Source organism: Mustelus asterias, chromosome 13 (assembly GCF_964213995.1).
Source record: "Mustelus asterias chromosome 13, sMusAst1.hap1.1, whole genome shotgun sequence".
NCBI classification, from domain to species: Eukaryota; Metazoa; Chordata; class Chondrichthyes; order Carcharhiniformes; family Triakidae; genus Mustelus; species Mustelus asterias.
In genome coordinates, this window is record NC_135813.1 from 78,874,410 (window position 1) to 78,900,793 (window position 26,384).

A 26,384-nucleotide genomic window follows, 5' to 3' on the forward strand; every position below is an offset into this window, starting at 1 on the left:
CATATCCCTCTATTCGCATCCTATTCATGTACTTGTCAAGACGCCCCTTAAAAGTCACTGCCATATCCGCTTCCACTACCTTCCCTGGCAATGAGTTCCAGGCACCCACTACTCTCTGTGTAAAAGATCTGCCTCATACATCTCCTTCAAACTTTGCCCCTCACACCTTAAACCTATGCCCCCTAGTAATTGACTCTTCCACCCTGGGAAATAGCTTCTGCCTATCCATTTTGTCCATGCCTCTCATAATCTTGTTCACTTCTATCAGGTCTCCCCTCAACCTCCGTCGCTCCAGTGTGAACAAACCAAGTTTCTCCAACCTCTCCTCATAGCTAAGGCCCTCCATACCAGGCAACATCCTGGTAAATCTTTTCTGTACCCTCTCCAAAGCCTCCACATCCTTCTGGTAGTGTGGCGACCAGAATTGAACACTATATTCCAAGTGTGGCCCAACTAAGGTTCTATAAAGCTGCAACATAACTTGCCAATTTTTAAACTCAATACCCCAGCCGATGAAGGCAAGCATGCCGTATGCCTTCTTGACTACCTTCTCCACCTGCATTGCCACTTTCAGTGACCTGTGTACCTGTACACCCAGATCCCTTTGCCTATCAATGCTCCTAAGGGTTCTGCCTTTTACTGTATAGTTCCTATCTGTATTAGACCTTCCAAAATGCATTACCTCACATTTGTCTGGATTAAACTCCATCTGCCATCTCTCCGCCCAAGTCTCCAACTGATCCATATCCTGCTGTATCCTCTGATGGTCCTCATCGCTATCCGCAAATCCACCAAACTTTGTGTCGTTCGCAAACTTACTAATCAATCCAGTTACATTTTCCTCCAGATCATTTGTATATATTACAAACAGCAAAGGTCCCAGCACTGATCCCTGAGGAACACCACTTGTCACAGCCCTCCATTCAGAAACGCACCCTTCCACTGCTACCCGCTGTCTTCTTTGACCTTTGGGCTTGCAAAATCTCATTGGCTGTCCTGTCTGGAGACAATACACATCTCTTTAACCTGTGCTTAACACTCTCTCCACTCACATTGTCTGTACCTTTAAGACTTGATTACCTGTAAAGACTCGCATTCCAACCATTATTTTGTAAATTGAGTTTGTGTCTTTATATGCCCTGTTTGTGAACAGAACTCCCACTCACCTGACGATGGAGCAGCGCTCCAAAAGCTAGTGGCTTTTGCTACCAAATAAACCTGTTGGACTTTAACCTGGTGTTGTGAGACTTCTTACTGTTCTTTGACCGAGCCAGTTTTGTATCCATCTTGCAAGCTCACCTCTGATCCCATGCAACTTCACCTTCTGCACCAGTCTGCCATGAGGGACCTTGTCAAAGGCCTTACTGAAGTCCATGTAGACAACATCCACTGCCCTACCCTCAATCATCTTCGTCACTTCCTCGAAAAACTCGATCAAGTTAGTGAGACATGACCTCCCCTTCACAAAACCATGTTGCCTCTCACTAATATGTCCACTTATTTCCAAGTGGGAATAAATCCTGTCTCCCTTAAAAGAGGCCAAGTGGGAATAAATCCTGTCTCGAAGAATCCTCTCCAACAATTTCCCTACCACTGATGTAAGGCTCACCGGCCTGTAATTACCTGGATTACCTTTCCTCTTTTCTCACTAATTCCGGTCTCACTGTAAATAACGTGCACAAATCTCACTTGCTAGAAAATGAACATCCCTATCCTTGTGGGGATCCTCACTCATTTGTACAAAATGGCTCCTTACTGCTTTACAAATACTTTCTGACCTTTCATTTACCATTATTTAGCATGATCTGAACTCCCCCGTAGAAATCATTCCATTAAACTATACGACAAAAATAAATATTTTGCATGTAGAATCATAGAAACCCTACAGTGCAGAAGGAGGCCATTCGGCCCATCGAGTCTGCACCGACCACAATCCCACCCAGGCCCCACCCCCACATATTTACCTGCTAATCCCTCTAACCTGTGCATCCCAGGACTTTAAGGGGCAATTTTTAACCTGGCCAATCAACCTAACCCACACATCTTTGGACTGTGGGAGGAAACCGGAGCACCCGGAGGAAACCCACGCAGACACGAGGAGAATGTGCAAACTCCACACAGACAGTGACCCGAGCCGGGAATCGAACCCGGGACCCTGGAGCTGTGAAGCAGCAGTGCTAACCACTGTGCTACCGTGCCGCCCACTGGATAACTTGATTTTAAAATCGCAGTTTATTTTAGCAGGTTTTTGTTAGAAACAGATCAACAGCTTTCTACACATCACAACATACATTTATTTTCATTGTTTAGCAATTATTGACAGTCTATACTTTAATTACACAAGCTGACAATTAACCACTAGATGTTGCAGTCAATGTGATATCTGACTGGGATTGAGCACAAGGATTACACTTCGGGATGTTTTTTGGTTCTGGACCCACAACCATTTCTCCTCTGGGTTCTCCTTGTTGCATTGAATGACGGGTTGTTGGTCTGAAGCATCTTAAGTTAAAAGAGGCAAGCGCTTTCATCAAAGCATTTTTGAATTTCGAACTTGAAAAGTAGTAAATCAGTGGATCCAGCACCGTGTTCAGATATGTCATAAACAGTGTGTTAAAAAATATTTCAACTGCTATTTTATACGACTTGCAGCTTTCAGTGCCTGTTAGTCTGGTAACTAAAACAGCAATTACAGCAATGTTTGTGGGCAAGAAACACACGACAAAAACTGCTGCCACAGCGATCACAAGCTTTACTGCTCGTTGATATTTACCCCTCGATTCAGTTTTCATCTGTTTTAATTTCCAGATTATACAGAACGTGGAGAACAGGATAATCGGAGCTGGTAAAGCAAACTTGAAAACAATAAAAACAACATCGGTCCAAATTGCTGTTGGACTGAGAGGCTGGGTCATGTCAAAGGGTTCACAGTACATCAGATTGTCGTGATTGAAGGTGTGAGATTCTGTTAAAAGGTGCGAACAAATAGCCACTGCCAGAATCCACAAGGCGCCTGTTACCTTCACTGTACAACTTGTAGGCATCTTATTCACTCTGTGGTGAGGGTGGACCACTTTAAAATAGCGATCGATCGACATAACTGTGAGGAACATGATGCTTCCTGCCCGGTTTAAGGAGATCAAAAATACCATCAGACGACATGGAACATCACCAAAGATCCAGTTCTTCCCCCGTATGAAGTAATCTGCTCGAAATGGTAAACAGCAGATTAACAGGGTGTCTGCAATCGCCAGGTTCAGTGAATAAACATTGTTTGGTTTCCAGGATTTTATATGAAAACAGAAGATCCATAAAGCAATCACATTTCCAATGAATCCGAGGATAAATGTCACAATAATAACGGGTGGATTATAGGATGAAGGAACCTCTTTCTTAAAACCACACGTCCCGTTGTCCATTGTGAGCAGCCTTGCAATAAACTCAGCCACAGAAATGAGTTGATGAACTGAACGATCCCCAACTTTATATACAGTACTTCCACTTTACACCATGGATTGTGGGCGGTGCTCTAATATTACTAAATTACAGCAAAAGTCCAGGAAACCCTTGAACATATATTTACAGTGAAGTCATTCATCCCTTTTGAAATACATTTAGGTTTTGAAAAGGTTATTTGTTAAAATACTGACATGATAATATTGATGTGGAGATGCCGGCGTTGGACTGGGGTAAGCACAGAGCACCCGACACTTGGACAATGAGACCAAGAGACGGCTCTCTAAAAAGATGAACAATTGTTCTGTAAACTTCAGTGGAAAGGAAATGGGTAACATTTGTCAATCAGTTGCTGATTGACTATCAGCTCATTTTGCACTGCTCCCACAAGCTATTTCAGTCCTGACAGTTCAAATTATGATCAGTAAGAAGTCTCACAACACCAGGTTAAAGTCCAACAGGTTTATTTGGCAGCACAAGCTTTCGAAGCGCTGCTCCTCCAAAAGCTTGTGCTGCCAAATAAACTTGTTGGACTTTAACCTGGTGTTGTGAGACTTCTTACTGATCATAATTTGAACTGTCAGGACTGAAATAGCTTGTGGGAGCAGTGCAAAATGGGCTGATAGTCAATCAGCAACTGATTGACAAATGTTACCCATTTCCTTTCCACTGAAGTTTACAGAACAATTGTTCATCGTTTTAGAGAGTCGTCTCTTGGTCTCACTGTCGGGTGCAATTGCTGTGAAATTAAACATTTTGGAAACATTTTCCAAGTCAATGGAAAATAAAAACTAGTGTGGTGAAAAGTGAGCTGCCACTCAAAGGAAGCTTGTTCCACATTGCAAACATTAGCTAGTTTTATTGATGTTTGTACTATCTTCACCCCGTCCTTGTAGATAGAGGTTCTGCACTGTTCACCTAATTTGCTTTGCAAAACCGATGTTATACAATTCCTGCTCACTATCGGTCTTCTTTGCATGGTCATGTGGGAAGTGGTAAAATGTTTACTGCAACAAGTTTTTTTAAAGAAATCACTTGCCAAAACAGTGAGTGTTTAACTGCTTCAGTGCTCTGACTGTAAGACGAACATCTCGCCAAGGCCATCCCCACATTGAGTTTGTGTCTTTGTGCCCTGTTTGTGATCAGAACTCCCAACCACCTGACGAAGGGACAGCCTGTTCTGAAAGCTAGTGGCTTTTGCTACCAAATAAACCTGTTGGACTTTAACCTGGTGTTGTTAGACTTCTTACTGTAAAATGTACACACAGACAGGTTTTTTAAGAGACTGTCTTTCCTCCTCATCTGAGTGGCCTGGAGGATAAGCATTCTTAATTCTCAAAGAGGCTGGCCCATCTGGTACAATGGAAGAAAATTGTACTGATCTCCAAATTATGATTAATTCCATCGCCTTAACTTTCTTAATGTTTCCAGTGCAGGTTTCCGGGCACCGACTGGAAATCCATGCTGTGTATTTCATGGTTAGGTATTGAGATGTGCCCAATTTACACCATTAAGGGGCATGACTGACATGAAGACCTTCCCTGCTATCAATTGGCATCCAGATACCTATTTTGTATCTTTTCTATTGATGAATCCAGATACCCGATGATCTGGGCAGATTTCCAATACTATGACAGCAATAGTGTTTCCAAAATCATTTTCCTAAAGGCATTAAAAGATTGGATCAAATCACATCTGGATCATCAGATGGACTGCAGCAACTTAAGAACAAGATTCACTACCACCCTCTCAATCACATCTAATGTGCTAGCTCCAACCATCTTCAGCTGCTTCATCAATGACCTTCCTTCCATCATAAGGTCAGAAGTGGGGATGTTGACTGATAACTGCATAATGTTCAGCATCATTCATGATTCCTCAGATACTGGAGTATATCCAAGTGCAGCAAGACCTAGACAATTCAAGAAGGCTGCTCATCACCACCATCTCAAGGGCAATTAGGGATGGGCAAAAAACTTTGGTCGAGTCAGTAAAGCTCATATTCCTTGAATCAATAAGAAAAACAGTCTTTGGGTTAACAAGTAACATTAGTGCCACATACTTGCCAAGCAATGGCCATCTCCAATAAGAATGAAGCTAAACATCACCCTTTGGCATTCAATGGCATTCCCATCATTGAATTCCCCACTATCAACCAATGATCAGAAACTGAACTGGACTAGTCATACAAATATTGTGGTTACAATAACAGGTCAGAGGCTAGGCATCCTGTGGCGAGTAACTCTCCTCTTGATTCCCTAAAGCTTGTACATCATCTACAAAGCACAAGTCAGCAGTGTAAAGGAATACATTTCACTAGCCTTGTTAAGTGCAGCTCTAGCAACACCAACCACAACAAAGCAACCCCTCTAATTAGCACCTCTTCCACAAATGTTTACTGTCTCCACCACCTACCTACAATGGCAGCAGTGTGTACCATCTGCAAGATGCACTGCCACAACTCACCAAGGCTCCTTAGACAGCACCTTTCGAGCACACAACTGTTACCATATAGAAAGAGAAGGACAGCAGATATATGGAAACACCACCACCTATGAGTTCCCCGCTAAGCAATTCACAATCCTGACATGAAAATATATCACTGTTCCTGCGCAGAAATGAACAGCAGAGGAGGTCATCTGGCACATCATATTTATGCCTGCTGAGAAAGAGCTACTAGTCTAATCCCCTTTCCAGCTCGTAGTCCATGGTCCTGTGGATTTCAGTACCTAAAGTCGAGAACATTTCCAACTATCTTTAAATGTAGTGAGATTTGTTTTGCTTCCAGCAACCTCTCAGGCACTGAGTTCCAGACCCTCTCCATTCTTTGGATGGAAAGAAAACGCCTCAACAGCCCTCTGATTTTTCCACCAATTATTTCAAATCTGTGTCCCCTAGTGATGGAGCTCCGTGCTAAGGGAAATAGGTCCTTCCTGTCCACACCCCTCATAATTTTATTCACCTCAATTAAAACTTCCCTCAGCCTCCTCAGTTCCAGAGAAAACAATTCCACCCTGTGCAATCCTTCCACATAACTAAAATTCTCCAGTCCTAGCAACATCCTCATCAAGTTCTTCAGTACCCTCTCTAGAATTCGATCACATCCTTCCTGTAACACATGAACACAATACTCTGTCTGCAATCTGACTAGTTTTATGCAGTTCTAGCAGAACCTCTCTGCTGTTATAATCTGTGCTTTGGCTAAGAAAAGAAAGCATCCCAAGTGCTTTCTGAGCCACTGTTTCTGCCTGTCCTGCTACCATTTTGACGAAGCTTTTGATGTCAACATTTATTTGATAATGCTCCTGTAAAATGTCTTGGGATATTTAACTTCACCAAAGTTGCTATGTATATATGCAAATGGTTCTAGTTGTTTCTACAGAACAACAGTGATGCCCTTCAGAAAGGTACTTCATTGCCCATAAAGTGCTTTGAGATGCCAGTGGTCCCATTACATATCGGAATACAGGAGTGGTTCATTCATTCCCTGCATCATGAGAAAGTGATGGTTAGCTACCTACATGATTCACTGTAGTACATTTTCCATCGGTAGATCCACAGATTGTTCAAACTAGAATTTGAGGTTTTGGACTCATTAAGTGAAGGAACGGTGATAATAGTTCCAAGTTAGGATTGACTAATTAGAATTTGAGGTTTTGGACTCATTAAGTGAAGGAATGGTGATAATAGTTCCAAGTTAGGATTAACACCTAATGGCAGCTCATCATTGTCATCTCAAGGGTATTTAGGAATAGGCAAGTTATACTGACCTTACCAGTGACTCTCACATCCCATGAACACATTTAAAAACATGTATTCCATTGAAGTCTCACACAGTTGATACGCTACTATCAATACCTGCGCTCACCTCCAATAAGACTGATTTTTCATATCAATGTTCGATTCCATTTTGCGGTGTGCCTTCAAGTTCTCCATTTTCATCTTTGAGAGAAAAGGGACTTCAATCAAACTAAAGGAATTAAGGAAGTGCCAAATCAATTCTGCAAGAGTTTTGCTGAAAAGCACCAATCAATAAGCTCAGAATCTCCTCCCAGTGTAAAAGAGAAAAGTGTTGAGGATCAAAAGGGAACACAGTAATAGCAAGGGAAAGAACAGTGAGCACTAACTGGAGCAATGGTGTCCAATTTTGTTCTGAGCGAAATGTCTCTGTCCCTCACGTTAATTCCAATAATTTTATGTTGAGGGATACTGAGCCTGAAGATAATCTGTGCCTTAAACCAGGATTATTTCCAAGTCAAAGCAAAGTCACAGACTCTCCCAGTTCCTCCCAGACATTTACAATACTTACCCTTAGAATGATCCTCTAATCTTTCTCCAATTGGGATTGCTGTGTTTAATTACCAATTAAAAGCATGCATTTAATTGCAACACAAATTCAACATTAATACCTCACAAAATTTAGTTGAAAGCATAAAAGAGGCATCAATGTCAAAGATAACCAGTTACATAATCTTCCCCAAATGTGAATGTAAGGACTTGTGAAAGGGAACTAGTTACCTGCAGGAGATGTTTTAAAATAAGAGGTCACTCAGTTAAGACAGAGACAAGAATTTTTTTCTCTCAAAGGGTCGTGTGCCTTTGGAGCTCTCTTCCTCAAAAGGCAGTGGAAGCAGAGTCTTTGAACGACGCGCTGCGCGGTGGCCATTTTAGAATCAGAGGATCCGCAGCGATAGAGGCGGAGACGGGACTTTTAAAAAAATTAATCCAGCTTCAGCCCAGATCTATTTCTTTCAGGTGCTGGTGAGACATCAGATCATCAGTATAATTTTTAAGGCAGATCTGAATAGATTCTTGATTAACGAGAGGAGAAAGGTTATCGGGCATAGGCTGGAATGTAGGGTTGAGGTTACAATAAGATTAGCCATGATCTTATGGAAAGCAGAGAAGTCTCAAAGGGCAGAGTGGCCTACTCCAGATTGTTATTCGATTGGAATACTTAAACCTTTTTGCTGATATTTTCCCCATGTTTGACCAACAAAAGAACAGAGAGTCGACTCAGATTTCACTTAAACAAAACCTTTCTCTTTATTTAACACTTTAGATACTGTTATAAAGCAGAGGTTGATCCCCCCTCTGAGAACTAACACCAAAACACCCAAAGAGGAGTACCTCGCCTTATAATCTGTAAAAGGTGTGCGTGAAGTGGTGTGACCTGTTCTTCAGAACTTCTAGTGGTTTAATAAAAAATATTTCCTGACATTCACTCTAAAATTAACATGTAACAATTTATTTATCTAACTAACAGTGAACAAATTAACAAAACTATTAACAAACCGAATAAATCCCTTCTAACTATTAACTACTCCTAAATAAAACAAGATTCTAATGGTTTGCTGTTCAAATAAGTACAATTCCCACTCATTAACAAAAATAGAATTTAGTCAGTCTCTAAATTACAACCAGGGTTTGTGCGTTCTGAAATATTCTGGGTTTTCTCTGTTGACCCTTCTGTCTGGAACTTCTTTCTTCTTTGGTACCTTTGCTATCTAAATAGTGCTTTGTCCTAGATATAGATGAAGCTATGAGAGCCAGCGATTCTCGAGAGAGAGAGAGATAGTTGAGAGCTGTTAGCACTGGCAGGTGGCAGTTGCTCTCCCCTCTTTGTCTCACCACCCCCTTCTTTTATACCCATGATGACATATCAATATTTCCCACAATAGGATTGGTTCTAGGTTGTCAAAACCATCAGATTTAAATTGAATATGTTTTTGATATCTAAGTGCCTGATTGAAATTGATTGGCTAAATTCAAAAGCCTGTTGTTTTGGTAAAAACTGCTGCTTGGCCTTTCAATACTAATGTTTCAGTTTGGGCTCTCTGTGTACTTGCATTTTAAATCTCTAAGTACAGAAAAAACACCACCTTTTAACAGGACCTTGCAATGCTTTCACCCGTAGCATTTTACAATTTTATAAATGCCAAATTCTAACATCCTACCTTCCAATCTACAATTACTCTACCCAACTTCGCAACACCTCCCCCTTAAGAAAGAATGAAAAGGTGGCTTCATTTTTTTCTTTTAATTTGATTATATTACTAGATTCATAGCTCATTAATCTAGAGTTTCACATTTTATACTAATTCTATTTAGATACATAAAACATTGAGCACTACCATTTCTATCTTATATAAAGTTTTCTTTTAAACTCGCGATAATGCATCCGCAATAATATTTTCATGACTCGCAACATGTACAAATTAAATTCTTGTAACATGAAACTCCAACAAAATAATCTGGTGTTCTTGTCCTTAAATCTTTCCAGAAATGTCAAAGGATTGTGATCGGGAATCACAATCATCTCTGATACATTGTTTGCAACGTAAACATTAAAATGTTATAAGGCCATTACCAAACTCAATAACTCTTCTTCAACGGTTGAATTTTTTTCCGGCGGATATTGAGTTTTTTTTTAAATAACTGACTGGCCTTTCAATTCCACAATCATCCTCCTATAATAACACAGCTCCAACACCTACATCGCTTGCGTCGATGGCAACTTTGAAGGATTTCAAAAAATTTGGCGTGGCTAAAACAGATGCAGTGGTTTTTAAATTCTCAAATGTCTCCTGGCATTTTTCTGTCCACCGTACTTTCTTGTTCCTTTTTAACAAATCCGTCAAAGGTGCCACTACGCTACTAAAGTTTGGTACAAATTTCCTGTAAAATCCACTCAATCCCAAAAATCGTAGCACTTCCTTCTTCGAGGATGGTCTTGGAAATTCCTCGATAGCCTTCATCGTCACGGTTCTCAGTGTCATCCGTCCATATCCAATGTTGTGCCCTAAGAATGTCACTTCTGCCTTCGCAAGTTCTGTTTTTGCCAAGTTTACAACCAGCTTTGCCTTCCATAGTCCCTCGAAGAGCTCTGCCAAATGCTCCATGTGATCTTTCCACAAATGGCTAAAGATCACTAAGTTATCTATGTAGACAGCAAAATTAGTGGCAGGTGCATTTTTCATCTCAAAGGGCATTACTTTAAATTGATATAGCCCATTCGGGGTTACAAAAGCAGAAACTTCTTTTGCTCTCTCTGACAAAGGTACTTGCCAGTAACCACAAAGTAAGTCCAACTTTGTGACGTAAGTGGCTTATCCTACTTTTTCCACACAATCCTCCTGCCTTGGAATTGGGAATGAATCAGATTTAGTCACAGCGTTGGCCTTCCGATAATCTACACAGAATCGTTGCGTACCATCAGGTTTGGGAACCAACACGGATGATCGGTGAACTCCACTCACATTGACTCAGCTCTGTGATGCCTTCTTGTAGCATCGCTTCCACTTCCTTCTGAACCTGCGCTGCTTTGAGAGGATTAAGCCAGTAGGGGTGTTGTTTTATTGGAAAAGTATTCCTATGTCAACCTCATGTACTATGGTATTAGTCCTCCTCATTCTATTCCTACATTGTAGGAAAGTAACAAGTCTTTCAATTCAGTTCTCCTGAGACAGATAGCTCACTACCCTGTTCCATTCCTTACGAACTTCTTCATTATTCAATTTATTCTGAAGCACATCAAAATCCAAATCATCTGGATTTGATTCCTCGCTCTGAGTGGCAGTAACTAATATCTGTTTGCCCAGTTTCCTTTCTCTGTCATAGTACTGTTTCAGCATGTTCATATGACATACCCTATAATCTTTTTTCCTATCTGGCATTTTTACCAGATAATTCATCTGACTTAACTTCTTCTCAATCTGATAAGGACCACTAAACCTTGCTTTGAAGGGATCTCCTACCACTGGTAATAGTACCAATACTTTATCCCCATGGGCAAATGTATGAATTTTAGATTTCTTATCTGCTTCTCGCTTCATTAGGTGCTGTGCCACCTTCAAATGTTGTCTAGCTAATTCATCTACTCTATTTAATCTTTCTCTCACCTCAGATACATAGTCCAACTGGGACTTCGGACCTACCAACTTTTCCTTAATTAATTTTAAAGACCCTCTTACTTCATGTCTAAATATCAATTAAAATGGAGTAAACTGAGTTGATTCATTTGGAGCATCTCTAATAGCAAATAATATAAATGGGATATCTTTTCCCCAATCATTTGGTAAACCTGGCAATAAACCCTCAACATGGTCTTTAGGGCCTGATGTCACCTTTCCAATACTCCGAGATTCAGGATGGTACATACTCGATGTAAAGTGTCTGATACCTAAACTATCCATGACCTTCTTAAATAATTTGGCAGTAAAATTGCACCCTTGGCCTGACTGAATCTCCCTGGGTAATCCATAATGGGTAAAGAAAGCGAGCAACTCCTCCACAACCTTTTTTGCCTTGACATTCCGTAATGGAATTGCCTCTAGAAACCTGGTAGATATATCCATTACAGTTAGTAAATACTGGTTCCCACTTTTGGTTTTAGGGAGGAGACCTACACAATCAATTATAACCCGTGTAAAAGGTTCTTCAAATGCGGGAATTGGCATCAAAGGTGCTGGTTTATCACTACCTGTGCCTTTCCTACCATCTGACATGTATGACAGGTACAGCAAAGTTCAACCACATATTTATGTAATCCAGGCCAATAAAAATGCTTCTGTATCTTAGCCTGAGTCTTCCTCACTTCTAGATGACCTCCTACAAGTAATTCACGTGCTACCCACAATACTCCCTGTCTGTATTCTACCAGCAACACAACCTGGTGAACTTCTGCCCATTTCTCATCTGCACTAACCTGCCAAGATCTCCATTTCTGCCTTAAGATTTTATCCTTAAGGTGCATTCTGGAATACACTCTGATTCCTTTTCCGAGTAGGCTTTATGATATAAATCCTTTATCGTCTCATCTTCCTGTGTAACTCCATCCATTAATCTTTCAGAACTAAACACCTCTGAGTGATCCTCTACCCCTGCTTAGGTTTTTCCTTTAACATCTCATCAAAAAGAGTGTCAGCTAACTGGACCTGAACTCCTTCATCTTTCTCTTTTGTTCTCCCTTTCTGTTTTAACTTATGGCTGTAGGATCTTGTCACCACATAATCCAGAAAAATTCCAGGGTATTTTTCTTTTAACTCCTCAGTTCCCTAGTTTTCTTTTGGCTATTCCACTACAATGGGCATCACTCCCACCAGTGATCTAGCTATATCATTTCCAAGAATAAACTGTATTCCTGGAATAGCCAAGTTTTCCAACACTCCCACTATCATTTCCCTAGTCTTGATTAGACTTTCTAGTCTTATCTTACACAGGGGAACACTATTCCTCTCTCTATTTATTCCACAGATTACCAGTCTCTCGGGCAATATTTCAGAAGGAGTACAAATATTTTCATCTCTTACTATTAGAGACAGACTAGCTCCCATATCCTTCAATAGTTCAACTTCTTTACCTACTCCCCATGTTCTACTTGAGTAAATCTTACCCATACAGGTGAAGTCTTTGAAAAGATCAGATGCTATCTTACTACCCAGCCTGTAACCTAGGCGGTGCACTCTCCTTCAGCTCCTCAACCTCTCTCAAAACTTCCTTCACTGTTTTAACTAATCCCACTGGTTGAGCATCTTTTACCACATCCTTTTTCCCAATGTCTTTCTTAAATCACCAGCACTGTGACCTTTTGTTCCCACGTTATCACAGTGAAAACACCTGAGGTCTTTCACCTCTTTTCCACCCTCTTGGATATCTTTTTTCACAGGTGGTAAACTGTTCCCAGTGTGATCTACTTTTTGTTTTTCATTGAAGGATCTCCCTCTTTCCCAATGAAATTGCTGTCGGAAGCTAGATTTCAATTTATGCACTAATGCGTATTCATCTCCCATCTCTGCAGTTCGAGTCACTGTTTTAACTTTCTCTTCCTCAACATGAATTCTTATCACTTCTGGAAGTGAGTTTTTAAACTCCTCCAACAGAATAATATCTCTAAGAGCCTCATATGTCTTTTCTATCTTAAATGCTCTCACCAATCTATCGAAGTTGCTCTGTTTAATTCTTTCAAACTCGATATAAGTCTGACCTGGTTTCTTTCTTACATTCCTGAACTGTTGTCTATATGCTTCTGGTACCAATTCATAGGCACTCAAAATAGCCATTTTTTTATTTCTTCATATTCTCCTGACACCTCCTCTGACAGCGCTGAAAACACCTCAGTAGCCCTATCTACCAACTTGGTCTGAATTAACATTACCCACACCTCGTCTGGCCATTTCATCTGTATAGCCAATTTCTCAAAGGAAATGCAAAAGACTTCCACATCTTTTTCATCAAATTTTGATAATGTTTGGACATATTTGTATATGTCTCTACCAGACAGTTGGCCATGATGAGTTTGCTCATCATCACTTCTATCTTGTACTTTTACTTCTGTCATTTGAAGTCTTTTTGCTTCAAGTTCCAACTTTATCTTTTCCAACTCGAACATTCTTTCCCTTTTTTCTGCGAGGGCCTTCCTCTCCTTTTCTCTTTCTTCTGACTCCAGCCTTTTAAGTTTACTTTCTAATTCCGATTGTCTCATTTGCAATTTATTTTTTCTAACTCCTCTGCCCGTGACTGTTTCTCTGATATACCTATATGCTTGGCTAACTCCAGTACAATTTCAGCTTTCTTATTATCCCTGGTTAAACCCAATTTTAGCCTGTTTGCTAATTCTACAAGTGTCATCTTTTTCTGTCTTTCTAAACTTTCTAAACTTTCTTGGCAAATTTGAGAAGCATCTTCGATCCCCAGAATCTCTTTCGCAATGTCAAGAGCCATTTCCCCACTTTTGATTTAACCGACAACAAGAAAGCGAAATTAAACAGATTTTCCACTTCTCGCTTAAGGCTTATTTAAAGATCTAGGACTGTTCAAATCCCAGACCTGAGCCCCCCAATCTATTATAAAGCAGAGGTTGATTTCCCCCTCTGAGAACTAACACCGAAACACCCAAAGAGGAGTACCTCGCCTTATAATCTGTAAAAAATGTGTGTGAAGTGGTGTGACCTGTTCTTCAGCAACTTCTACTGGTTAAATACAAAATAAATCCCTGACACACACTCTAAAATTAACACATAGCAATTTATTTATCTAACTAACAGTGAACAAATTAACTAAACTATTAACAAACCAAATAAATCCCTTCTAACTATTAACTATTCCTGAATAAAACAAGATTCTACTGGTACGCTGTTCAAATAAATACAATTCCCACTTATTAACAAAATAGAATTTAGTCACTCTCTAAATTACAACCAGGGTTCCTGCCTCCTGGAATATTCTGGGCTTTCTCTGTTGATTCTTCTGTCTGGAACTTCTTTCTTCTTTGGTACCTTTGCTATCTAGATGGTGCTTTCTCTAAGAGATAGGTGAATCTATGAGAGCCAGCGATTCTCTCTCTCTTGAGAATTGAGAGCTGAGAGCTGTTGGCTCTGGCCAGTGACAGTTGCTCTCCCTTCTTTGTCCCATTGCCCCCTTCTTTTATACCCATGATGACATATCAATATTTCCCACAATAAGATTGGTTCTAGGTGGTCAAAACCATCAGATTTAAATTGAATAGGTTTTTGGTATCTAAATGCCTGATTCAAATTGATTGGCTAAATTCAAAAGCTTTTTGCCTTGGTAAAAACTGCTGCTTGGCCTTTCAATACTAATGTTTCAGTTTGGGCTCTCTGTGTACTTACATTTTAAATCTCTAAGCATAGAAAAAGCACCACCTTTTAACTGGGCCATGCAATGCTTTCCCCCGTAGCATTTTACAATTTTACAAACACCAAATTCTAACTTCCTACCTCCCAATCTACAATTACTCTACCCAACTTCGCAACAGTGCCAATACTCAAATCTACATTAGTTGCAACACATACTTTAACTTACTCAACTTAATTCATTTAATTTCAACCTTAACTTTAACCCATTTAACTTGAAGTTTTTAACTCTGGTTTAACTTTAACTATAACTTTAACTCATTCAACTTTAAAATTTGACTTAAAACAAATACTACCCACTTGAGGGAACTGGCCAGGTTTGTCCTTCAGTATAAATCTTCCTCATGATTCTTTGTCCTTCTCTGACACTATATTTGGGGCACATGTTGTGAATGTGATTCTCAAGTTTCCACTGAAGACAAAGACTATAAGTACCTCTTTTATTCTAAACTGGTCAAACTATTAACATATTATTACTATTACATCCTTACAATTAACTGAAGTCTCGCCTACTTAACATCAATTTCATATTCAACTGTTGCATTATCTCACTTTTCCATTTAACAAACTGAATTGTAAATAACATCAAGTAAATTAAATTATGCAATATTATTAACATCGCAACATGTGACATAAGACAAATCCATGGATGACTCTGCACATTTGAACCCCAGTCCCATAAATCATCCCATCAATTAGTTACCTTGATAGCTTTAATGTCCTTTTTAATCTATTCAATTCTTTGAATCACTTTAGTAAAACATCAACAGGCATTAAGTTTAATTTGTATCTGATTCTCTGGTAGAAGTTCAATAGTAGTGTCATATTTTTCAAAATAGTGTGACATTAGCATACCTTTAAGAGGTTTTTTAAAAAAAATCATGTTCTCTGTAGCTCACAGCCTTAGCTGATGTTATTGTTACCAGGTTGTCTACAATGAGTCATTTTATTGCTCCTTCAGTGGTTTAAATGGGGGTTTGTTTATTTTTACTCTGGGTCGGAAGCTGTTCTGACTTCAAACTGTTCTGGGTGTGTCAAGAGGACCATTAGAACTTACAAGACTGAGAGTTTTCAATTCTCCAACCAAAGGATTCAATTCCAGTATCATGTGAGTATTAGACTTTGCTGTTTTGAACTTGTTTAAAGGGTTTTGTCTATGGAAGGTTTTGATTTGATTGGAACATCTTAGATATATTTGTTAAGGGTTATACATTACCGTGGTTGTTTTGTTTTTGTTTGTAATTGATTAAAGTTATTGCTAATTTTCTTTCCATACCTGTTAACAATACTGTTAATTAATCTTTGTTTGATAAAAGCTCCCTAACAGGTATTTGAATCACACCTGAAGTGAAACATATTATGTTTACCCTAGCCAAATTCAAGATGCAAAACATATGATCCAGGCGGGTTCCATGAAACACTTCGGAGCTTCTGACCTGAACCATAACAATAGTTACCCAACATCCCTTTAAGACCATCTGTAAAATTAAAAGATACTTCCTCCCTCTTATGTATATCTAATGTAGATCAGTTCTAGACAGCCTATTCAAGTTGGCACTTGAAGTTTAAAGCAAAAAGTAGCATTGGTCATATTACATTATTAATGTACCATATTGATGTTCCTTTAGTGAAGTAGGAACACAATATTCTCCCTCACCCTTATAAGCTCCCCTTTTAATACCGTATCAAAACCTTTAGCTTCTATCGAACAATTTAAATTCAGCTCTGTTTTAAAACTACACAAAGCCTGTTCATTTGAGTATACTGGGTAAGAACAAATAACTATTCATCTGTTTGTTGACATTTATTCAAATTAGCACCTACTAATCTACCCCTCCTCTCAACCACATGAGGTAAGCTATCATCACATCCTAACCACATGCCCCTTTCAATAACTCGTATGGTCTCTACTTCAGAAACCTTTAACTCAACTTCATCCATTGAAATTATTGGAATTCCCACCTTCATTATCATAAAGAATATCCTGAATTATCTGTTTAAAACCACCCCTCCCATCTTGAGGTATATAACTTCTATATAGAATTGCAAAATGTATACAGTATGGAGCCAGCAAGATAAATAGCTTTGATCTGGGTCAAGTTGGATTTGAATCATGTCACTATTGTACCATCGAACAAATGAATCTCCCACAAATTGATATTCACACCCAAACATTATTGACACATCAAATTCGACCCATAAATGTCCATTTTCATAATATCCCGCACTTTGTGGAGTAAACCACAGATCTCCCATCTGATCTTCAATATGTTTATCTTGAAACATTGCTTCCCACGATAATACATTGATCACCAAAACAAGAAGAACGATTGCCATGAAGAACTCCATCTTCAATCACTCTGTAATAGAACCAAGATAGCACCTGCTATTATCGTAGACTCATAGAATCCCTACAGTGCAAAACGAGACCATTTGGCCCATTGAGCCAGAATCAACAGCAATCGCACCCAGGCCCCATTCCCCATAACCTCTCATATTTACCCTGCTAATCTCCCTGACACCAAGGGGCAATTGAGCATGGCCAATCAACCTAACCTGCGCATCTTTGGACTGTGGAAGGAAACTGGATCACCCGGAGGAAACCCACGCAGACACAGGGAGAACGCGTTGATGCACCTCAATGAGCACCCGGAAACAAGGCTTTAGAACTGAAGGCTTTAATACATTAACAATGAAACTACTAACACAAATTCACCCGTTCAGACTGAAGGGGTCCTGCCGGAGCAGGGGGTCTTATACCCTGCCACCGGAGGCGGGACCCCACTGGAGTGTGCCATGATAACACTTAGGACAGGTAAACACCCTAACCCAACAACATAGTACAACCCCCATAACAACAACACCCTAGCCCAACAGTAACACAATAACAACCCCAGTGGTGAACCAACGATGGTTCACCACATTCACCCCTCCTTTAGGAACCAAAGGTGGCGGGGTGGATGAAAACAGACAATGACAAAAAAAATAACAGGATTCACAAGTCCAGACGGTCTGGAGGACCACACCGACGCTGCGATCTTCTCAACACCGGTTGCGAAACCGGAGCAGGTGCTTGCGGTGGCTCTCTCAAAGCAACATCTGGCTGTCCCCTCAAAGACTCCCGGGCCGGCCGGCCCTGATGAGGCGATGGTGTAGGGGATCCTGGAACGTTTGGTGGTGGTGGTGGTGGTGATGATGGTGGCGCCGATCTCCGAGTCTCAGGCAAGCTGTACATGGGAGTAAAAGTGTTATGCACTGGTCCCGGTGCTGACCGCGCCACGTCTGGGGAAGTAATGAGGAGTAGTGGATCTGTGACTGGGGGAATAGGAGCGACAGGAGTTGCTACGTCCCCTGCGGGCGCCAGGTCTCTAATGGAGACAGTGTCCTCTCGCCCGTCAGGATATGCCACATAGGCATACTGAGGGTTGGCGTGGAGGAGTTGGACCGGTTCGACCAAGGGGTCGGACTTGCGAGCCCTCACATGGCGCCGCAGAAGGACGGGTCCTGGGTACGTCAACCAGGCTGGCAATGAGGTCCCCGAGGATGACTTCCGAGGGAATGAGAACATCCTCTCGTGGGGAGTAGCATTGGTTGCCGTACACAGGAGGGAGCGGATAGAATGGAGCGCAGTTGGAAGGACCTCCTGCCACCGGGAGACTGGAAGGCCCTTGGATTTCAGTGCCAGTAGGACAGCCTTCCAGACTGTAGCATTCTCCCTTTCCACCTGTCCGTTACCCCTAGGGTTGTAGCTCGTGGTTCTACTAGAGGCAATCCCGAATGAGAGCAGGAATTGCCTCAAGTCGTTGCTCATGAACGACGAGCCCCTGTCGCTATGAATATAGCAGGGGTACCCGAACAGGGTAAAAAGCTCACTGAATGCCTTGATGACGGTGGCAGTCGACGTGTCCGCACAGGGGAAAACAAACGGAAACCGGGAAAATTCGTCTATTATGTTAAGAAAATAGACATTCCGATCCGTTGAGGGAAGGGGGCCCTTAAAATCTACACTCAGCCTCTCAAAAGGGCGAGTGGCCTTGACCAAATGTGCCCGGTCTGGTCGATAAAAGTGTGGTTTGCATTCTGCGCAAATCCGACAACTTCTAGTAACTGACCTGACCTCCTCCACCGAGTAGGGTAGGTTGCGGGCTTTTATGAAGTGGTAGAGTCTGGTGACTCCAGGATGACACAGATCATTGTGGAGAGCCTTCAAGCGGTCCTCCTGCATGATGGCGCATGTTCCGCGCGAGAGGGCATCCGAGGGCTCATTGAGCTTCCCTGGACGATACATAATATCGTAATTATAGGTGGAGAGCTCAATTCTCCACCGCAAGATCTTATCGTTCTTGATCTTGCCCCTCTGCGTGTTACTGAACATAAACGCCACGGATCGTTGATCCGTGATCAGGGTGAACCGCTTACCTGCCAGATAATGGCGCCAGTGTCTGACTGCCTCCACAATGGCCTGAGCCTCCTTTTCCACCGCTGAGTGCCGAATCTCTGGGCCTTGAAGGGTGCGGGAAAAAAACGCGACGGGCCTGCCTGCCTGGTTTAGTGTGGCGGCTAGGGCGAAGTCCGATGCATCACTCTCCACCTGGAAAGGGATGGATTCATCCACCGCGTGCATCGTGGCTTTCGAGATGTCGCTTTTCAAAACCTTGAAGGCCAATTGGGCCTCCGGCGTAAGTGGGAAGGTCGTGGACTTAATGAGCGGACGAGCTTTGTCCGCGTAGTTGGGGACCCACTGTGCATAATACGAAAAGAACCCGAGGCATCTCCTCAGTGCTTTCGTGCTAGCGGGCAAGGGAAGTTCAGTGAGTGGGCGCATACGGTCTGGATCAGGGCCAATGACCCCGTTTTCCACCACGTATCCGAGGATGGCTAACCTACGCGTACGGAATACGCACTTCTCCCTGTTATAGGTCAGATTCAGGCGAGATGCAGTGCGTAGAAAGTGTTGGAGATTCGTGTCGTGGTCCTGCTGGTCATGGCCGCAGATGGTGACGTTATCCAGGTACGGGAAGGTAGCCCGCAACCCGTTCTGGTCCACCATTCGGTCCATAGCACGCTGGAAGACCGAGACCCCATTGGTGACACCAAATGGAACCCTGAGGAATTGGTATAGACGACCATCCGCCTCAAAAGCCGTATATTGTCGGTCCTCTGGGCGGATGGGGAGTTGATGGTAGGCGGACTTAAGGTCTATGGTAGAAAACACTCGGTACTGCGCAATCTGATTGACCATATCAGAAATGCGCGGGAGAGGATACGCATCCAGCTGCGTGTATCTATTAATGGTCTGACTATAGTCGATGACCATCCGAGGTTTGTTCCCGCTTTTGACTACCACGACCTGCGCTCTCCACGGACTAGCACTGGCCTGTATGATCCCTTCCTTGAGGAGCCGCTGAACCTCAGATCTAATAAAGATCCGGTCCTCAGCGCTGTAACGCCTACTTTTAGTAGCGATGGGCTTGCAGCCAGGTACCAGATTTTTAAAAAGGGATGGTGTCGTGATCTTCAGGGTGGATAGATTGCACGCGGGGCGCTTTGGGCAATTTGGAGGCTGCGGCTGGTTCCCTACTGCCAGTGAAGGGAGTGGCCCACCGTACTGTAGGATCACACTCCTCATGTGGGCCATAAAGTTTAGTCCGAGGAGAATTGGCGCGCAAAGGTGAGGTAGCACAAGGAGCCTGTATTGCTCGTAAACTGTGCCCTGTACCTCAAGAGTTACCATACATCGTCCTTGGATCGGTACAGACCGGGACTGTGATGCCATGGAAATTGTCTGTTTGGCAGGGAGAACCCGGAGTCCACACCTTTTAGCAGTTTCAGGGTGTATGAAACTTTCGGTGCTCCCACTGTCAAACAGACAATTCACAGTTCTGCCACTAACCTTTACCTCCATCATGGAATGTTCCAGTCTGTAATGCCTGGTCTGATCCAGAGAGATCGACGCCACCGTTGGCCCCTGGGCGTCACTGCATGCTGCCGATGTGGATGCTGAGGACCCCTGCTGGTCGCTGCTGCATGCTGCCGATGTGGATGCTGAGGACCCCTGCTGGTCGCTCCTAGTCGTCGTGGACCATGATGGCCGCCCCCATGAATCGCATGTGGCCGAGGGCTCCAAGCGCAGCGACTCCTGGTGGTCTTCCTCCTCCTCTGTCTGCCACGATGGCGCCGTCCTGAGATCGCACGTGGTCGGACCTCGTGGGTACTGCAGCGCCGAAAGAGATGGTCTCCGTTCTGGAGGGTTACAAGCTGCACTGCCGTTTTTAGGTTTGGACCTGCAGACTTTGCCGTAGTGGCCTTTTTTACCGCACTGGCTGCAGATTGCCGTTCTTGCCGGACACTGTTGCCGTGGATGCTTGGCCCCACTGCAAAAATAGCATCGCTGGCCACCTGGAGCTGCCGCCGTCGTCGAATCGATCTGGGAGCGCGGGTTCGCGGGGCGAGGAGGGAGCAGAGCTTGCTCCAACCACGTTGACTGCACGTGGTCCTCGGGGTACAGCGCCAAGCTCTTCGACGCCGCCTCCAACCTCACGGCCATCCCCATTGCCTGGGTCAAGTTGAGTTTCCCCTTTTCTAATAATTTAAGTCTGATGTACGAGGACCCTACCCCTGCTACGAACGCGTTTCGGGCGAGGTCTTGCATGTACTGCTCGGCGGAGACATCCTTCCAGTCACAACCCCTGGCAAGCTGCAGGAGTTCATTGGCGTAGTCTTCTATGGTCTCGCCCGACTGCCGACGTCGTGTAGCGAGGAGATAACGAGCGTGAATCTCGTTGGGTGGCGTAATGTACCTATTCTTTAGGAGCTCGACGGCACCCTGGTAAGTGGAAGCTGCACGAATGGCTAGGTAAATCGTGTCGCTTACCCTTGCGTGGAGGACCTGGAGTCTATCACTGTCTGTAGTGATAGCTACCGAGGCTGCCAGGTAGTCCTCGAAGCACTTCCACCAATGTTCGAACGTGTTAGCTGCACCGACCGCACGTGGGTCCAGTGTCAGACGATCCGGTTTTAGGATCTGTTCCATATTCTCAGTTAATGTATTAAATTGATGCACCTCAATGAGCACCCGGAAACAAGGCTTTAGAACTGAAGGCTTTAATACATTAACAATGAAACTACTAACACAAATTCACCCGTTCAGACTGAAGGGGTCCTGCCGGAGCAGGGGGTCTTATACCCTGCCACCGGAGGCGGGACCCCACTGGAGTGTGCCATGATAACACTTAGGACAGGTAAACACCCTAACCCAACAACATAGTACAACCCCCATAACAACAACACCCTAGCCCAACAGTAACACAATAACAACCCCAGTGGTGAACCAACGATGGTTCACCACACGCGTAAATTCCACAGTCACCCGAAGCCAGAATTGAACCTGGGTCTCTGGCGCTGTGAGGCAACAGCGCTAACCACCCTGTGCCACCGTGCTGCCCCAGTTTACAACCAGTTCCTGATTATAACTATTTTAGTTTCCAGAAACAGCTGACTTACAACCTTTACCAATGTGTGAAAATATTAATGATTAGCATGACAACATCCCTGATGATATAAGATTTCCCTAGAAGACCAAACCTAAAAGCTAAACTTTAGAAGACTAAACCCCAGAAGATTATTAGTGAGCTACATATCAAAAGTGAGAGTAAATACACCCTCTGTCATAATTCGCAGAGATCCATTAATCGCAATAATCTGCACATGGAAGACATGCCAAACTTTCAAGTGACATCAAACAATAAAAATATTGAGAAGGCATCAACAAGTTACCTTCAGCAATAAAGGTATCGATAAATCATTGAAACCAACACTTCACGTATGTGTGACAATGATGGCTACCAATCCAAAACAGATAAAAATTGAAAATTAGTTCTTGGGCAACATAAACAATTAATCCTGAGCACCCCGGCGAACAGGAATCGTCTAATCATTTAAACTTGCCCAACAACTTGTTCAACCATAATATTCTCTATCTGATTTCCCTCATCCTTGATTGCTACAATCTGAACAACTGCTGCCTCATCATCCATTCCCTCATTCTCATCTGGGGTACGAACTAAAAGATTTTGCTCATCTTGTACCCAACCCGGCTTCACTGATCCCTGTGGTTGGATTGACAAAATATCTGACCAGCTATCTGACTGACTATCTGTCTGACTATCCCTCTGCAGGGTCTGTATTGATAAAGAATCAGAACCAGACCCTAGAAGAAAAGAACTAGCATATGGATCTCATGCTTCCAACATAATGTGATATTGATGATTATACTGAGCATCACGAGCTTTCATTTGTTTTATATGATATCATCCTGTCTTCCCAGAATCCATTAACACCTTCTACACAGATGGACTTACTTTATCTACAATGCAATGGGATCCAAAGTATAGGAATTAGGAGCAGAAGCAGGCAAGTTCATCCCTTCGAGCCTGCCGCGCAGATCCAGGAGACAAAAATGTATCTGGTCATTAAATTTGGAGCATAGTTTGTGGTCCCAAATTATACTCAAGAGGATTCACTTTAGCATCGAAATATGTCTTTCTTCTGCTTCCTTCAATGTCCCATTTTAACAGCAGCTAACATCTGGGCAGCTTGAACATGATTCAACAATTGCTGTGCAGTTCTCTCATGACTAGGGTCAATAATTTCAGGTTCAGAAAAGTTCAATCTTAAAAGAAATTCAATTCCCTTCATGGAACATCCAGTCATTAAAACATGTGGAGTAAATCCAGTTGACCTTGAGACTGTATTTCACACTATCATCAGAACAAAGAGTAATATTGTGTTCCATGTGGGATTATTTTGCTATACGGTTTTCCGAATCAGGGTCTTTAAGGTACGATTCATCCTTTCTACTATCCCACCTGATTGAGGATCATTGGCAATATGGAACCATTGACTGATTCCAAATAAGGTTATGATATCCTGCATTACTTGAGCAGCAAAATGAGTGCCTTGATCCAATTCAATACTATGTGGGAGACCCCATCTGGCAAACATTTGTTGTACCAGAATATTTGCTGTCGCTTTAGCTGTATTACTCCGGGTAGGGAATGCTTCAACCCATTTACTAAAAGTGTTAATTATTGCGAGGATATATCTACATCTGAAAGTTAAATTAATTTATTAGTCACAAGTAAGGCTTACATTAACATTGCAATGAAGTTACTGTGAAATTCCCCTTGTCGCCACATTCCGGCGCCTGTTCGGGTCAATGCAACTAACCAGCACGTCTTTCAGATTGTGGGAGGAAACTGGAGTGCCCGGAGGAAACCCACGCAGACACGGGGAGAACGTGCAGACTCTGCACAGACAGTGACCCAAGCCGGGAATCGAACCCAGGTCCCTGGCGCTGAGCGGTAGCAGTGCTAACCACAGTGCCACCGTCCTCCCAGTGACATGGTGGTAAAGGACCAACATAATCTATTTGCAACTTAGTCCATGGCCCTCATCTGGTCTTGTATGCCTTAATTCCCCTTTACTTGCATACCTTTCAGGGTTATTTTGAGCACTTTCTAAACAATTGTCCACATAATGCTTTATGTCCTTACCCACATGAGACTACCAATATAATCCTTTAATTCAATCTACTCCCTGATGACTCTCACCATCATGACATTGATAAATGATTTGAATATGATCTTGAGTTGGCACCATATACCATCCATCTTTGAGAACAAGTCCATCCTGGAGTTGTAACTTATCTTTCCATTTGTCATAAGAAGCAGGATATGCTCTATCGTGTAACTTTTAAATCATTATCACTGCGCTGAGCCAGTTTGGATGGATTACAACCACGTTGAGGAGAAAGTGAAGGCCATAAAAGAGCCTCTGACTCCAAGGAACATAACAGAGTTGAAGTCTTTCCTAGGTCCCATCAACTACTACAGGAAATTTATACCAAACCTGGCAGCCCTGCGCTTCCTGAGAAACTTGCTCACATTGGGTTTGAAACTGGCTCATGTGCAACAAATTTATCTAACTCTTTTGCTCCTGTTCTACTATCTTTTCACGTAATTTCTCATTCCCCTCACACAACATCTCATTCTCCTGTCTCATAGTTTCTAACTCATCTTTTATCTTCGTTTTCTCTGACTCTTTTCCTTGTAACTGTTCTAAACAACTGGTTATCGTTATAGCCTTACTAAGTTTAGTAGCACACTTTTCTTGCACTCTACGTGCTTCTTCCCAACATCCCTGACTGGCGGATCGACCCACTTGGGCCACTTCTTACTTATATACTTTCTTAGTATCTCTTCCCATTCTTGGCAGTCTGCCATTCTCTACACTTAACTCTTTGGGTTTTGTCTATGGGTCGTTCCCATTCAGTCCCTCTAAGGCATATCAGAAACGCACCTTGCATCCCTCTGATACTCCAGGAGGTACATCTTAGCCCTTCTCATGGCTGACTCAGGAGTTTATCCTTACCCCTCCTGACTAACTTAATTTCACTTCACTAATTCTGTCATTTGTTTGTCACACTCAGCAATTATTATCAATTGCTGGTCAAATCCCATTCACCCACTTGAATCCTGGTCATCACATGGGGCTACTGCTCTCTTAATTCAGGCTCAGGCTGGATGTCCGAGAATATGAGAGGTTTTAGCATTCGATTTCAGGACAACTTCAGTTACCTCTTATCGATGCCCACCCAGGATGCCAAAATGTTATCCGATTGGAATACTTAAACCTATTCACAGATATTTTCCCCTTGTGTGACCAACAAATGAACAGAGAGTTCATTCAGATTTCATTTAAACAAAACCTTTCTCTGTATTTGACACTTTAACCAAATCTACACCGATTGCAACACTTACTTTAACTTACTCAACTTAATTCATTTAACTTCCACATTAACTTTAACTCATTTAATTTGAAGTTTTTGACCCTAATTTAACTTCAACACTAACGTTAATTCATTTAAATTTAAGTTTTGACTGAAAACAAATACTACCCACTTGAGCAAACCGGCCAGGTTTGCCCTTCCGTGAAGCGGTCTTCAGGGCACACATTGTGAATGTGATCCTCGAGTTTCCGCTGAGGACAAAGTACCTCTTTTATCCTAAACTTTGCACATTCTTCTAGAAAGTTCTCTGGCACTCAGCCAATGATACCATCAGAACTGATCACAATGTTCAATCATAGCCAATGGAGTTACTCATAAACAACTCCCAAAAGTTTATATCAAGTTACATGTAAGTCACATAGCCTCACCATAATCATGGAATCAATGGTTCCGGGATGTCTGGTACCAATCCAAACAACCATCCT

General features: G+C 42.4%; 1 protein-coding gene across 1 annotated transcript; it reads right to left on the reverse strand.

Annotated features, from left to right (window-relative positions):
* Positions 1 to 2,351: 2,351 nt before the first annotated feature.
* Positions 2,352 to 3,419, reverse strand: LOC144502279 (hydroxycarboxylic acid receptor 2-like). Its single transcript, XM_078226096.1, has one exon. The coding sequence runs from the start codon at positions 3,417 to 3,419 to the stop codon at positions 2,352 to 2,354; it is 1,068 nt and encodes a 355-aa protein (XP_078082222.1).
* Positions 3,420 to 26,384: the final 22,965 nt, after the last annotated feature.

What these genes read in the sequence shown, in the direction of transcription:
- LOC144502279 (XM_078226096.1), bottom strand. Translation starts at nt 3,419, where the DNA reads ATGGACAACGGGACGTGTGGTTTTAAGAAAGAGGTTCCTTCATCCTAT.